This window comes from Chiloscyllium plagiosum, unplaced genomic scaffold (assembly GCF_037043375.1).
Source record: "Chiloscyllium plagiosum isolate Xiang-an unplaced genomic scaffold, Cpla_swu_hap1 HiC_scaffold_7, whole genome shotgun sequence".
NCBI classification, from domain to species: Eukaryota; Metazoa; Chordata; class Chondrichthyes; order Orectolobiformes; family Hemiscylliidae; genus Chiloscyllium; species Chiloscyllium plagiosum.
In genome coordinates this window covers 58866938-58882804 of record NW_028270145.1, presented here as the reverse complement: position 1 = coordinate 58882804, position 15867 = coordinate 58866938, and the positions used below count along the sequence as shown (strand labels likewise).

Genomic DNA, 15867 nt, shown 5'->3' with positions numbered 1-15867 from the left:
CTTTGGAACTATTCTATTAAGTGTATATTGTCCTCTTCCAAAAGCAATCAAATATTAAATTATTCACATATTAACAGTACAACTCATTCTATACAGATGCCATCCATGCTTCTATCACATTCATTTGATATTACAATAAACTATGGGGTCAAAATAACAAGAAAGCCACATATAAATGCAGCATTGGCTGTCTATAGGATTTCATACAAATTGTGGAAGGGGTCTTTAATATGGCTAGATAAACTGGAGTCAGTGTAAACCCACTGCCGGATTGGAATGTGAGGTGCTCCATGCTGCTCTAATGCATCATGGGAACAAAGTTGACCCAAATAAGATATAGATCCATCTCTGCAAGACTATCAGTCCCTTCTAGAACTGAAAAACCCTTACTTTAGCAGACCGGATCCTCTTTATGTCAATGTTCGAATGAACATCTATTTTCAGCAGGCAAAGGTTTCACTGGGCCTATAGTATTGAATCTCCCAGGAGATTTTTCTGTCAGCCACACCTCTTTGACTCTGGTGAACATTTGCCAATCTGTCTCGACTGAAATTTCTCAAAATCCTCTCCAAGGGCTGTCTCCTTTACTGCACTCATTTCTCTTCTTGACAGAGCATGCACATGATAAAGACAGAATTTCAGTCTCCAACTAACATCTTCTCAGGCTTATTCCTTGCCAACCATAAAGTAATATCCCATTTTGCTAAGAAAGCAATCTAATTGGGGCCACAGACCTTATAAGAGTCACTAGCAATATTGCATTATTTGACCAACTGAAAACAGACAGTTTTCTCCAGGGTGAAATTATTTCCTTGCTTCCTTACTTCACATGACTCCTGTTATTGGACCATTTGAAAATCAACTAAATTCAATCAATGAGAGTAGATAGATTCTAATGTTATTTGAAACTTTGGATGTAACTTGTAATCATCTGGTTGGGAATCCAATAGTCAACTGTATCATGTCAGCTAATAATTTGTTGGGAAAATAATAACTCACTTTCTTCCTTAATTCAACTTTCTTTCCATCTCTTCATTTCTCAGTTAACTATAATAACCCCATTTCCTTCTCCATTATTCCTTTGTTCTTTTATTCTTAAATTTTGTTGGTTAAAATGGTAAGGTTGTTGCTTCAATCATCCACCAATGTGCCAGATGCCTCTTTGACCTCCCTGTGCAATTATTAGCTCATGGAGCTAAAGGGTGTGGCAAAATATTTAGCACACCGCGCTTGCTGTGGGATTCCTCATTCCTGCAATTTTGTGGGCAATTTTTACTTTGGTGCTGTAAAGCAATGCCAAAAATGTATAAATCCATACTTTGATGGCAAAAGTTGTTGCTAAACTATTATAGATTTTATTTAGAGAACTGCATTTCCTGCATTTTTACAAGAAATATACAATTAGATGTTTAGATGCCTGAGTGACAGATGAAGAACAGACACACACTAATTCAACTCTCCTCCTCGGCTTCACAGCCACCAAAGCACTTAGCAATCAACAAGCCAACTTGGATAAAATCCATGTTGAGACTATTGACAGCACCATTCTTTTTAAATAAATCATTTGAAGAAACTGAAACCATAAAAGGCTATAATTGAAGTTTCCCTCCAACAGGAAAAGCATACAGCCACTAATTTTCAATGTTTCTGTAAGAGTGTTTTAAGCATTTTACTTTTTATAGGACAATCACTTTGTGGAAGCATCTCTGTTATTTGAACAGCAAATGAGGGCTTTAGAAATGTTTTAACAATCTTACTATAAAACATAATCAGTTATATTTAAAAAGAATAAAGTTGAACAAACTAGTTAACCAGATCCATCAAATACATATCACACTAGAAAGTGCTGAGCATGTTACTAAATGTTCTAGGTACAGACTCCATCGAAAGGATTAATGAAAGCAGACTATGCAAACAGAGATTTTTTTAAATTTACTTTCTGAACCTTTTTTGTTTCTTTTAAAATTAAATTAAATTAAAAAGTGGTCATGACTGAGACGGAATCTGTTTCATATTATACTATCGCCCTGGATAGACTCCATTATCTGTCTGTATTGTGTAACCCTATCAACTTGTGGCATTGTATGAACTCCTTTTACTATTCAGATCAAAAGGTAATAGTCGTGGTGACATATTCACAACCTCTAAACCATGCCCTTGGCTGCATTGCCTCCATTCTCCTATGATTTTGAAAAGGAAGAGAAACTAAACAAAAAACTAAACTAAACAGAAAGGAAACTAAACAAAAAAAGGGACAAGGAATGTGAGAGACATATGGAAAGAAAGAGAGAAAGACTAAAGCTAAAAGAGTGAAAGTGAATTATACTTAGGGAGATAGATATGAATGTGTGCCCATGGCAAGGAAAATGGCAGCAACTGTGAGAGAAACTGTGACAGGAAAAGAGAGAAGGATAGAAAAATTGCATGACCCAGAGGATGGGACAAGTGTACTAGCTGTGACCGTGTCCCACATGTCAACCCTGACATCCCCACCCCCCAACCCCCAATATTCTTGCCATGCTGCTTGACCTGTACCTGACCATGTACTCCTAGCCCTCCTGCCTCTGCCCATCATCAACCATACTCCACTCCTGGCCATGAAAGAACATGTCTTTCTTCATCAAGAAAATCCAGAAATAGCCTTGGGTAGTAGTACCAGGAAACATTAAAAAGTTCTGAAACGCCCTCCTGACTCTTTTTATCATTTCCTTATTTTGATGTCCTTCTTCCTTCACTTTTATACTTCTCTTCACTGCTGTTCCCCTGCACAGTCATGACATGAAACCAATTCTATGAATGAAAGATAAACTAAGATGAGTTTTTACTCTCTGGTGGAAAACTTGGGGAAACTGGAAACCACCTAGCCTGAGAGAGTTTAGTCTGGCAGGAAGAATGGAGTTACCAGAAGTCCTTCAGAACTTAACTATCAGGTTCTTTTAAATATTTTCCAGTGGGGCTCTTATCAAGAGGTCTTTTCGGTGGAGAGCCTGCTTTATCAGGACAAAGCCAATGAGATTAGATTGGTTTACTGGGAAGTGAGAAGGATATTGTAAATGTGCCTGTCCAGTGTAGAGGCTCTCTTGGTGGCTAGGGGCCTGGATGCTGCTGCACATCAGCCATCTTCAGATCCTGACTGTCACAGAGACACATAGCACAATGTCCCCTGGGGAATTTCACTGGAATTAAGTAGATCAGGAAGAGAGGTTATGTTTTCTCCTTCCAGCACTAACTGTATTTAAAGGTTCAATATTTCCATTAATATGAGTGAATGGCTGAATGGTGAACCAGGCAAGAGGGTATGATGGGTAGGTGGATGAGGTGAGTGGGTATATTGGGTAAGGTGGATGAGGTGAGAGGGTAAGAAGGGTAGGTGAGTGAGGTAAGTGGGTATGTTGGGTAAGGTGATGAGGTGAGAGGATAAGTTGGGTAGGTGGGTGAGGTGAGTGGGTATGCTGGGTAAGGTGGCTTGGTGAGAGGGTAAGATGGGCAGGTGGGTGTGCTGGGTAAAGTGGTGATGATTAGTGAGATGAGGGTGTGTGTAGTCATATTGGGTGGTGATTAGGAGTAGGGCAGGCAGGCGGGACTAGTTTAGTTTGGGATTATGTTTGACATGGACTGGTTGGACCGAAGGATTTGTTTCTATGCTGTATGACTCTATGTCTGTTCAGTTAAAGGTAGCTGGGTCCAGTTGGGGGAGTAGTCAAGTGGTTGGAGTGGGGTGTAGTTGGGTAGGAGTGGAGAGTAGATGCATGGTAATTGAGCCAGAGAGTAGTTGAGTGGTAGCTGGTTAAGTCTGATGGAGTGGAGGAGGTTAGTTGTTCAGACATATTGTCAAGTCTGGTTGGGAGGATGTTCAGGTTTTCAGGTAGGGAAAGTCTGGCTGGGTTATGGGGGTGGTCATCTCAGGTCAGGACAGGAGCTTCAACGTATGGCTGGAGGACATAACCCAGGTGTTAGACTAGGCCCTACTTTGTCCAAAGTTTCCTGGATAATTATCCAGGAAGGGACCTTGGAACTGTCAGAAGTCTTCAACATTAACATAGAGTCAGAGACATTTGTGGAGGGCATGGACAGAGAGGAACGGTCTAATAGAAGTTTAAACTTCCCAGTCAATACCCATGAAAAGACAGAAGTACTGACTTCCTCAAATGTATCTTCCAACATATCTCAGTTCTCCAATGATCCAAAGACCAGATTACTTGAAACATTGTCACCAAGGGTTAATAAAGAGTGACTAAGACACCCAAACCTTGTTCCATCTCCATAACATTGGAAGTGGGCAGGTTTGAGATGGAATGAGTCTTGTTCCAAACTTTGCCATTTTAACCTCATTGCAAAACCAAACCACCCAGTTTTGAGTGATAAGATTAAATCCAATATTGTCTTTTGGTTAGTTAGATTGCTTTGTTTAACAAGATTTTTTAGAACAAGGAATATAGATGATTCTACAAATCTTGCTTGATACAAGTACCTAGCATCTAACTGCAAAACAGTGCAAAAATTGCTCTGTCATAGCAATAATTTGGAAGAAGGATGCCTTTTCTTAAAATAAGGGTTGAAGCAAATCACTCTTACATATATATCCCAACAGTTTTCTGAGTAAATTAGTATTAATTAATTCAAAAACATCTTAACAAGCAATGATTTTGCTAAAATTACACATTGAGCAAAGTATCAACAATGACTTAAACAACTTACCGACAACTGTGAGGTTAACTTGAACTTGTTTGCTTCCGAACTTATTTTCTACAAGTAAATTGTAACAGCCACAGTCTTCATGCTTAGCTGAAGAGATGATTAGCTTACTGCTGCTGTCTGTATTCTCTATTTTTATGTGATCACTTTCCTTAATCTAATAAGAGGACAAAATGAAGGATGGATTTAGAAAACTTATTATTTTGATGTGTACAAAATATTGGCAAGTAAACTGACATGACTGGTTTAATCTCTATTTTGGAGACAATTTCAGAAAACATCACAGGCTTCCCAAACCTTGAGGACAATTGCTTGAGCACGTTGGTAATAGGGTGCTTCAGGTTTTGCTAATGCATGTCAGTCAACACAGTCATGATTGTTTGAAATGTGTTGCAGCAATGCAAAGCTCATGATCAGCAAGGTACCCTCAGAAAATGGCTATTCATACATAGATTTACTACATCACTATATTAATCATTTAATTTAAAGGCCAGTGTAATGCAGAGAGTTAAGCTGCTTTCTTTATCACTTCTGGTGTCTGGGTTTCTGATTCTACTCAAACTGATTACACCAAAAATTATTTTCTTTGCTAGCTATAAGGTAATAGCCTGAAACAAATTTATGTTTTCTTAACCATAATGAGATTAAACATTTGATAAAATAACTAATCTTTACAAGTTCAACTATATAAGGAAAAATAGTTCAATACAGATTACCAACAATATTTCAAAGCAAAACTTAAATTTATATTTATTTTAAATAGTACAATGACTTGGCACAAACATATTATTGTGAAAACTATTATTTGTTCTGCAATTTTGTATCAAAAGAAATCATTTGTTTTTGGATACTTCACGTAATACACTATCTAGAACTCTGGAGAATAAAGGCGATTTCAGACTCCATTTCTTGAAGACAAATCATCTCAGCTGACATTTTCCTTTTTTCCTGTTGCCTGCCAGCTCTCTCTATTTCAGTCCCAACCCCATATTACTTTACTTTACAAATTATTTCTGTAGTCCGCAGTTCTTACAAGGTCTCCCACTTCCTCATCCTTGCCCCATTTAACTTATGAGCCCAGTGTTTGCTGATAGCACAAGGGTTCCCTTGTGCATTATAATGCTTTGGGATATTTCAGAACACAACTGTTAACTGATATAAGTTATTGCTGCAATTAGATACATTCTGGAGTTGATTATTATATGGATGTTTGTTGATCATTTACAGATCATCAAAATTCAGAAACTTTCAAAAGCGCGATGTCTATAGAACAGCTTTGCAAACAATACAACCTGTGCATTTTTAACAATGCACAAGAAAACTGTATGGCATAACTGTTGAGAAAAGGAAAGTACACAAGAGAAATATTAATGTTTACATGTAGACGAAGTAAAGTAATGAGATTAAAGGAGCTAACTCTGATATGGAACAATAACTCGCACAGGGTTGATAGTATTCTTTCTGGGCTAAAACTATTCCATTTTTACATTTTAAAAATATATTATGAAGGAAAGCTATAGCATAATGGTAATTTCATTTGATTTCATGGGTCCAGAAACCCATGCTAATATCTTACAGGTTGAGTAGGTTCAGCTTGTACTCACTGGAATTTAGAAGAATGAGCGATTAACTTATTGAAACATATAAGGCTTTTAGGGGCTTCTTAGGGTAGATAGGAGGCGGTTGATTCTCTAGGTGGTAGAGTCTTGGATCTGAGGACAGAGTCACACAAGTAGGACAAAGATGAGGCGGAATTTCTTCTCTCAAAAAGAATCTGTGAAATTCTTTACCACAGAGTTATTGAGGTTAGGTCATTAATTTAATAAGGCTGAAAATGGCAAATTTTCAGTCAGTAAAGGAATTAAGAGTAATCAGAAAAGCCAATGAAGTGAAATTGAGGATAATCAGATCGGTCATGATCTCACTGAATGGCAGAAAATACTCAATGGGCTGAATGGCCTATTTATGTTCCTCCATCTTGAGGTCTAATGGCCTTGTTGGAATAGATATCCATGTGGGCTAATATTTTCCTTCTAAAGAGAACTCAGCTGCTAAGCTGTTTCTGACTGAAAATGTCAATACAAAATAAATGGATAAAACATTACCTGTTTTCTAAACTTTAGCCATGTATAGCTGAGTGGTTGTGTTCCGGTGAGCTTGCAAAGCAGTTCCACAGATTCTCCTGCACGGACTTTCATGCTTCCTGGACATTGAAGTATCTGTGGTGGAATAGCTGTTGAAAATGAACATCACATTGGAAGATAAAGAAAGGTTGTTTGCTTTCTATCACCAGGTCAATTTTCATAAATTTGGAAAGATACTTTTTTGCGTTAATAAAACTGGAGAAGGTTATGAAAGATTGAATATGTTTTGATTTTTAATTCATGCTTTAAAAACTGACAATTATGCTGTAACTCAATCTTCCAGTTGGACAATTTACTCACCAAAACATTGTGTTCTCAGAAGAAGTATTCACAATGATTATGAAACGATTTCATGGAAGTTTTATTTAAAATATTAAACAACAGAATGAGAAAATGCTTGATGATTTTGTCTGACAGTTTTATTCAAAATAGAGAGTTTGATCTGTTAATGAAACAATATAGTCTCATGCTACTTAAATGGAGAAGCCTAAATCAGTATCTGTACAGGCTTATTAACCTGAAGATGTGTAAATTGCCTTTGAATATTTTACTGACACCATAACTGGTATAATTTTTGCTTAATAAAACAAAATTCACCACGTGCTTTCCTTGTCAAAATATAACAAAAATCTGACATTTTGTGACATTATACTGATAACATAAACAATCCAATTTGGCACTGCTTTACATACTTGCCAAAACTGTATTATATATCAACTTTATGATGGAAGACCACATACCTTGTATGAAAATATATGACTGAGCAAACATGTGTTTGTAACAAAATAAATTATAATTATATTTAGCAGCTCCCTCTTAATAAATAATTTACTATACTTAAGTTATGAAATTACACTATTCATAATCTCTTTCAAAATACTGATGGGTTCTTCAGGCTTTGCTCAGTAGAGATATGAGTTTCTGATTTTTGGTAGGTCAGTATTTATTGCCCTAATTGTCCTGGAACTGAGTAGCTTGCTGGACCATTTCAGAGATTGGTCAGGAATCACATGTAAGCCAGACTGAAGTCACATGTAGGCCAGACTGGGTAAGGATGACAGATTTAATTGCCTACAGGACTGAATGGTTCACTAATTTCTGCACCTAATACGGCCTACATGAAACTTCAGTCCCACACAAATGTGGTTACATACCCCCTGAACTGGCTGATCAAGTTGGTAAAAACAATGACTGCAGATGCTGGAAACCAGATTTTGGATTCCAGTGGTGCTGGAAGAGCATCAAGTCATCCAGTCATATCAACTTGCCTTCAAATGAAAGAACCACCAACTCAGACTAACACAGACTGGTAATAAATACCAGGCTTGCCAGTGTTGCCTATATTCAATGAATTAAAAAAATTGAAACTTTGCCAAAAACAAAGCGATCCTCAAGAGCTAGGTTGTGCATTTTTAAAAATTCTCTTACAAGCTTTGAGTTACAACTGAAAAATATTAATTCAATTGAACTTCATTAGCTCTGACAAAGCTAATATTCCCAAACTTTGAACTTGTCTTTTCTCTTTCAGATACTAACATGCTGTGCAGTTCCATATTCACATCAAATTTCCAGTTGATGCAGGTTTGTTTTTTTTATTTCAATAAGCTATTCATTTTGCTCCACTGTTCATTAAATTCATTAACTATAAAACAGTTGCATGACTGATCCACATACCTGTGCTGAAGTGTTTTAATTTAGTCTCAATAGACTTACGTTTGAACTTGCTGGCTTCACTCCCTTAAGTTCAAAAGCTCATGGTAGATTGAATAAACAAATACCCCAGAGAGTCCCAGCTGACTGTCTGAGGATATTTTTGTTGATCTGATAACGAAGATGAGGAAATAGTTGGTGAAATTTAAGTTTCTTGTTTAATCAATTGTAAATTATTCACCAGCTGGGATATGTTAGAGTCAATTTTCCTCAACAAGTACAAACGTGGAAAGTAAGAAACAAGCTCTTCACTGGGGGTCAGGTTATTGGAGTTCTTTTACTTATACGGTTGCAGACTGTAGCAAAGAGAGGGAAATGGTACCAAAAATTTGTAATAACACCAGTTGCTACATGTTAGTTTAGCAAAGAAGAAAAGGAAACAAAGTTAAACTTACCCTCTTATTAAGAAACATCTTACCTGGTTTGGGAGGAGTTTTTGGAGTTGGTTTCTTTTTTATGGTGGCCTGAACTAAAAGAAAGGACAAAGGATAAACTGAGGACACCAAGACAATCATTTTAGCATCGACTGAGTGACTGTTTCAATGATTGCGCAGCATTTAAAAGTTAATTCACTTGAAAATATTTGAGCAAACAAATATCATTCCTCACTGTGATGAAACATATAATTCTGAACAATTGAAGTCTTGTTTTTGGGTTCTATTATTTATTACATTTATACAAAACAGAAGATTAGAACAGACTCGCCATCCAAAAGATCAGTGTCAAAAGGTCACGTTAAACTAAATTTGTAGCGTGGTTCAGACTTCTCAATGACCATTTTTTCTTTCTGTGATGTGAACTGATTCCATCCAATTCATATGTTGTTTAAAAACATCAAACACAGGACACAGGGAGGATATAATGACCTTCATAAAGTTGTCGCTGACTGACTTAAAACCGTGATGCAAACACTGCCATCAATGACCTCTCCCTTCAAGTGATAGGTACGTTAGCACATATATTCTCTTATCATCCTATTACTGTAACCTTTGTTAAAAAAAAGTGTTAGGAGAAATGGAACAATGGTGGGCATAAGGATCTAAGTTAAGGATCAGCCATGATCTGATTGAAAGGTGGAACAGACTCAAGGGCTAAATGGCCTAATTGTGTTCTCTTTAATTAGTAGTATTTTACTCATTAATTTATCTCAAAATATTACAGAAAGCATAACGGATTTTAAAATCCAACGCTTTTAGACTGATTATCCCTTACTGTTCCTACTAAATGAACTAATGTTATCTCATGACATTCCCTGCAAAAAGTAAATTAGTAAACAAAAAGTACTCTATTTTTTGGTGTACTTTTTTGATTCTTCAAAAAAATGAGGAATTAGTGATAAATGTTAGATATTAAAACAAGGAATTAAAGTTACTACATAAATGTTTACATTTCTAGTCATGGCAGAATCAGTATTTTATGAAGATTTGGCATTATTTCCTTACATTTGTACTCTAAGGCCCTTTCCTGGGTTAACAGCCCAGAGGAAAAGGAATTCCTGGATACTTGGATCTGACCTTCAAAAATAGCTGCCCGCACTCCCCATTTTTCGTTTGGGTGGGGGAGCCAATGGGCTAAGTTGAAAGTTGGGTCAGGTGACTCATGAAGAGTTGAGAAGGCTGCCAGTTGCTGAGGTAGGCTGGTTGGAATGCCTGCCTTGGGGCTCCAGCACTCTGTCCAAAAATTAAAATAAAACCATAAAGTGTAAAAGGTCCTCCAGCCCTCACCCTACCATTTCCTCACCCAACCAGTAAACTCCCCATGTCAATCCATGCTACCTAATGCCCTCTATCTGTCCCTATAACCCCATATACCTCCTTTGCCATCCGATGCTTCTCTAGACAAAGACCATGGCCCCTTATACCCTCATGCCAACATACTGCTTACCACTTCCTTCACCTACGAGGCCAGCTTACCTAGTATCCAAGAGTATCCATGTGCACAGCCTCAATTTATGAAACTCAGGATCCCATTTTTTTTTCCTTAACCGCTTTCTCTACTTGTCGTGCTACCTTCAATATGTAATCCCTGACTCCCTCTGTTCCTGCACCCTTTTTTGATCTGAACCCTTTTGTTTATATTGGTTTTCCTCATTCTTTCTCCAAAAGCCTACTATCTCAAACTTTACTCCATTATCCTTTCTTTGATCATTCTGTCAACCATCCTTTGTCTATCATCACCATCCCGAGTGTTTACTAATTCCAAAATTTGTTTTATCTGCAAGTATTGAAATTGCTCTCTGTACACCACGTCCAAGTCTTTAATGTATAGTTTGGAAAGTAGTGGAGCTTGCATTGATTCCTAGGGAATACCACTGCATATCTTCCTTCAGTACAACAAACAATCATCCATCACTAATGTTTATTTTCAGTCCTACTTAACTAATTTTATATCCATGCTGATACTACACTATGGTCCATGGTCTTCAATTTTCCTTCAAAGCCTAGTAAGTAGCACTTTATCAAACACCATTTGGAAGTCCATTTATTCCACACCAACTGTATTGTCCTCATTCAATCTCTGATACCTTATCAAAAACCTTGATCAAGTTGGTTAAACTCAATTTGCCTTTAAAACATTTATGCTGGCTTTGCTTGATTTACCTATAATTGTCCAGGTGTCTTTTTTTTTTTCTGGGATTACTGTTTCTAGATGTTTTCCCACTACAGAGGTTAAACTGACTGACCTGTAGTTGCTGGCTGATTATTAAAGGCAAATTGAAGAAGGTGTTTGAAGAAGGCTCCACTCGTCCATATCCAAGGAGGATTTGAAGATTATGGTCTGTACCTTCATAATTTTCATCCTTACTTCCCTCACTAAGGGACGATGCAATCCTTCAAATCTGTTGATTTACTTGTACCGTAGCATCAAACTGACATCAGTCATATGCTCTCCTTTTTTCATGTTTTATCTTACTCTCTAATATTCTTTTGTAATCCAGGAAGCTCTGAATTTGAAAAACTACCAATGCATCAGTTCCAAAAGCCTTTTTCTTGGTCTCTTGCTGTAGCATTATGTATCTACATCTCTGTCATCTCCATTTTCAAATACTTCAATTTTCTTACTGATTTCCCAAGTACCACATGGATTATTCAAATTCTACAGATTAATTGAACAAACTGCTGCTCAAAGCCTATCCTGCAGTAGGTGCTACCACCCTCTCACTCTTGTCTTTCTCATACTTTAGTGGTTATCCATTTATAAATTTATATTTCAAGATCTATAACTTCAACTATTAGCTGAAGAAGCTTTGTCCCTCTTAAAAGAAATGAGGGGACCTACAGACTCAAGAGTTAGAGTGGACTCTAGGATTCAGTCCAGAGAAGCTGGACAAGTAAATCCTTTCAGGTAAATTCTGCAGTGTGGCAGAAAGCTGAGGTGGGTGAAGAGAAAAAAAGTGGTGGCAAAAAAAAGTCATTGGGATAAGGTAGCTCAGGGTAAGGTCTGAAGCATTGAAGCTCTGCTACTGAGGCTAACACAGGGGAGTTGAAGCACATAGAGCTCAGTCAACCAATGAGTGTCTACCACAGGGTGGAGCTATTTGAGTGTAACCAGGAGGGATCAGGTGAGAAAGAGGGACTGGAACAGTTCCCAATTGAAACAGCAGCTGTCTGGCTGGTATACCATGCAATTGTAAATGCCAGGTTGGCACGCCTGACCCAAGAGCAGTGGGAGAATATGGACACTGTCCTGAGGAAACTTATAACATTTTTCAGTGGGGGGTCAACCAGAGAGTAACCCACAAACAGTCCAAGATGTAGATGAACAGAAGAGCCCATGCTGACAGATCAAAAGGTATACCAGCTGATCTCTGACAAGCTAATATGGATCAGGGAAGAAATCCAACCCAAGTGGGGACCCCAAAATACTGGAGCTAGAAGTTCCCCAATGTACTGAGCCTGGAGCCTGCAAAACAACGTGGCTCCACTTTACTGACTGTGTAGTAAAGTTATGATCAGGACAGACTCCATTCTCAATCCACAGATTGAAGAGTGTAACAACAGGGTAGGCCATTCAGCCTACCCAGGCAAACATTGGTCAGCACACCTAAACCAACCTTGTTAGCTGAACCCTATATCTTAGGCACATGTTTGAATCTGCTGGTTTATTTAAATTATACCCTTTAATTATACACCTATGGCTTTTGTTCAACCATCTGCTTGCAACATCAGAAGACAGCACGCTTTGGCAACCAGCTCCAGGTTTAACTAAACTCCTGGCTCCGATCTCAATATCTCACAACAGTATGAAAGAAACCCATATTTTGCCTGTGAAATGGACCAACTCCAGCTTACACCTCCACCAACAATTTGACTGCATCTGACCCCCTGCAAAAGGGAGCCTTCTATGCCTAGCCAACTGAAAGAACCTTAATTGGCTGCCAATTTATTAGATTTTCTAATTCATGTGAACTCATTCTGATAGCTTAAGTTGTAGATTTTCTCTGCAGAATCAGAATGCTCTCCCAGTGGACTCGATAGAATATGAAAAAGGACTTCAAACCCCATAGATATAGTGCTGTAAATTAAAACCATCCCTCAGCACAAATACATACAAGAGCTCAGCATGAGGGTTTCAACATTGTCTGAAGACTATTGTAGTGCAATTCTGCCATTGCCTCATGCAATCAAGAGACAGATCTCCTAATACAATAGTTTTTTAACCTAGCCACTGTTACTTTAATGAATTCCCATTGAGAAGAGTCGTGGATATTTCAAACCTTTGCCCATTTGAGGGCTAGGTGCTGTTGTCATGTCATCTCCAAACCAAGAGGAGAAATGTAAAACTGATCAGGTTGTCAGGACTGCATGGAAAAGGATCGCATTGTTTCACTTATCATACCTGGCTAGACTGTCTGAAATACACAAAGGAGAATTTACTCTTAGCTATCTTGATCATTGGGAAAATGGTTGACATGGTTGTGATATGTTTGATATGAAACACTATAAAAAGGCGCAAAATTGAAGCAACTTTTACTAGAAGAAGGGTCAGAACTGGGTAATTTCACACAGGCCAACAATCAACGCCAGACCGACCTGCCAAAATGAGAACTGTAAGTGTTCCACCAAATCATTTTAATCTTGGTCTGGTGGGGACAGGGTTCTGCAGGCACCAAGGAGGATCAGTAATGCTTGGCCTGGCTTGTGGAGCTTCAGTTATCATCAGAAGTACCAACCATGTGGAGGATTGTAAGTTATTGGTCAAAGTTGAAGGGTTTTGGAGCTGAGAGGGTTACGGTGACTTTAGCTTAACAATCAAATCCAGCTTTGAGCAGAAACATGAAGTTCTGCCTTTGGTTTATCTATTAAGTTTTCTTTCCTACTACACGTGGTGGGTGGGCGCTGAGGTTAAACAGTGGAAGGATTTAAATCAGACAAACTCAGCAAGGTGGCAACTAGGCAAAAGTGACAACTGCAGATGCTGGAAGTCAGAGTCTAGATTAGAGTGGTGCTAGAAAAGCACAGCCGGTCAAGCAGCATCCGAGGTGCAGGAAAATCAATGTCCTGAAACGGCTTTTACCTGAAACGTCGATTTTCCTGCTCCTCGGATGCTGCCTGACCGGCTGTGCTTTTCCAGCACCACTCTAATCTAAACTCAGCAAGGTGTGTCATTGAGACAAGTTAAGAGGCTTAGTATCAGGACATGACGAGGTTTATTTTATTAAATATGTTTGTGGTTGAGCTAAGATCTGTGTTTGCGTGATTTTGTTCTGTATACAATCCTAAATCCAAGAACCATTGTGAAAGTTTGGGGAAATACATGACAGCCTATACTAGACGGGAAAGCAAACAAGAAAAACATTATAAAAATCAGCCCTTTTTATGGACTGGAGAGGGGGACAGTAAGAATAATTCAGTTCACCTCTCCCTCCTATCCACAAAACTAATCAGAATCAATAATTAGATTAGTTGCCTATTATACATTTCAATACATTTCAATAATTTGGTATCCTTTTTGCAAAGCATAGCCAAACCTTTTAGATTTACAGCTATCCACAGACATATCCCATTAGAGCATATGGATTCATTAACAATATAATAAGAAGACATCTGTAAGAGTAAAGAAGGGCTAATGCCCGAAACGTCGATTCTCCTGTTCCCTGGATGCTGCCTGACCTGCTGCGCTTTTCCAGCAACACATTTCCATCTCTGATCTCCAGCATCTGCAGACCTCACTTTCTCCATCAGTAAGAGTAAGTCATGCACACTCTTAAAGTGATGACCAAGTTTCATCGCCACATTGTAGCAATGTTCCCTAATGTAGGGTGGCACAACCATCAATCCAAGTGGCACAAATTAGAAACAGGCCTAAAATACTAAAAGCAGGCATCCCTGAACTGCAGCAAAATTGTCCATTGATCTGACTTGTAACATAGGCTCTAAACAGAAGATTGAAGGTGCAAACAAGAATGGAAGTGGTGAAAAATTCTCTGGATTACCTGAGCATTGTGAGACCACCGTAGGTGTAGCAATTCAAGGATAAAGCCCACCAGCACATCTGAATGTTGCCCACATTCAGAAACCAAAAGAATGATAGAGAGGGCCAGCTGAAGTTCCATGAGGTTGAGAGGGAGATTTCTGGCCAAACTTCATCCATTTGAATAGGTCTTCAGCTGGCCTATTCCTTTTAGAGATTATTGTCAAATGCCAAGTCTTTGGTTTCTTGGTAAGCTGAATTGGCTCAGTCTCCAGTACTTCTTGTTAGAAGATTATAGTATCGAATGAGGTTATACTGCCTGATTTGTGTTAGTTGGTTCTATGAGCAGTCATGCTTAGCTCCACAACCCATTTATTAATGTAATCCTGAAAATGCTCAAGTACCTGCGGAACTACTCTTAAATGGAATCAGTTTCTACCACCATTTCACATGCAACAGTCTAGATCCTGACAACTTGACAAATGAAAACTTTTATGCTTATCTAAATGTTTTTTGCCATGATTATAAATCTATTACTTATAATTTAGATCTACTAGTTAGAGGTAATAGTTCTTCTTCATCTACTCATCATCTTGAAAACCTATAGAGGTTACCTTCTAATTAATAAATTAAGGAAAAGATAATTACAAAAAATCAAATATGACATCCAAACTTTGGGTATTTAATCAGCTGCAAAAAGTGGTTTTCCATTTGTTTAAAATCCCCTCAAAGGCAAACCAATCCATCAGGATCCACAGTCAGTATGACTGATGCTGCCCATGCCATGAACTGGACTGGTTTGATGATTCCTTCACAGCTAATGGCACCGGGCGGGCCTTGCAGAATCGCGGATTGCTTCCTGGTCAACAGGCAAGTTGGCCTTGGCTCCTTTGTCCCGAGGAGA

The 15867-nt window shown here is 38.3% G+C and overlaps 1 protein-coding gene across 3 annotated transcripts in view; it reads right to left on the bottom strand.

The window, feature by feature from the left end:
- LOC122551600 (myosin light chain kinase, smooth muscle-like) overlaps positions 1-15867 on the bottom strand; it is a 424085-nt gene that overhangs the window by 86394 nt on the left and 321824 nt on the right. For all 3 annotated transcript variants that reach the window (XM_087989064.1, XM_043693744.2, XM_043693743.2), the window contains exons 20-22: positions 8968-9018; positions 6801-6928; positions 4699-4852 (exon numbers count right to left, since the gene is read on the bottom strand). In XM_087989064.1, coding sequence (XP_087845190.1) covers positions 4699-4852; positions 6801-6928; positions 8968-9018 — 333 coding nt within the window. The remainder of the gene's footprint in view (positions 1-4698; positions 4853-6800; positions 6929-8967; positions 9019-15867) is intronic.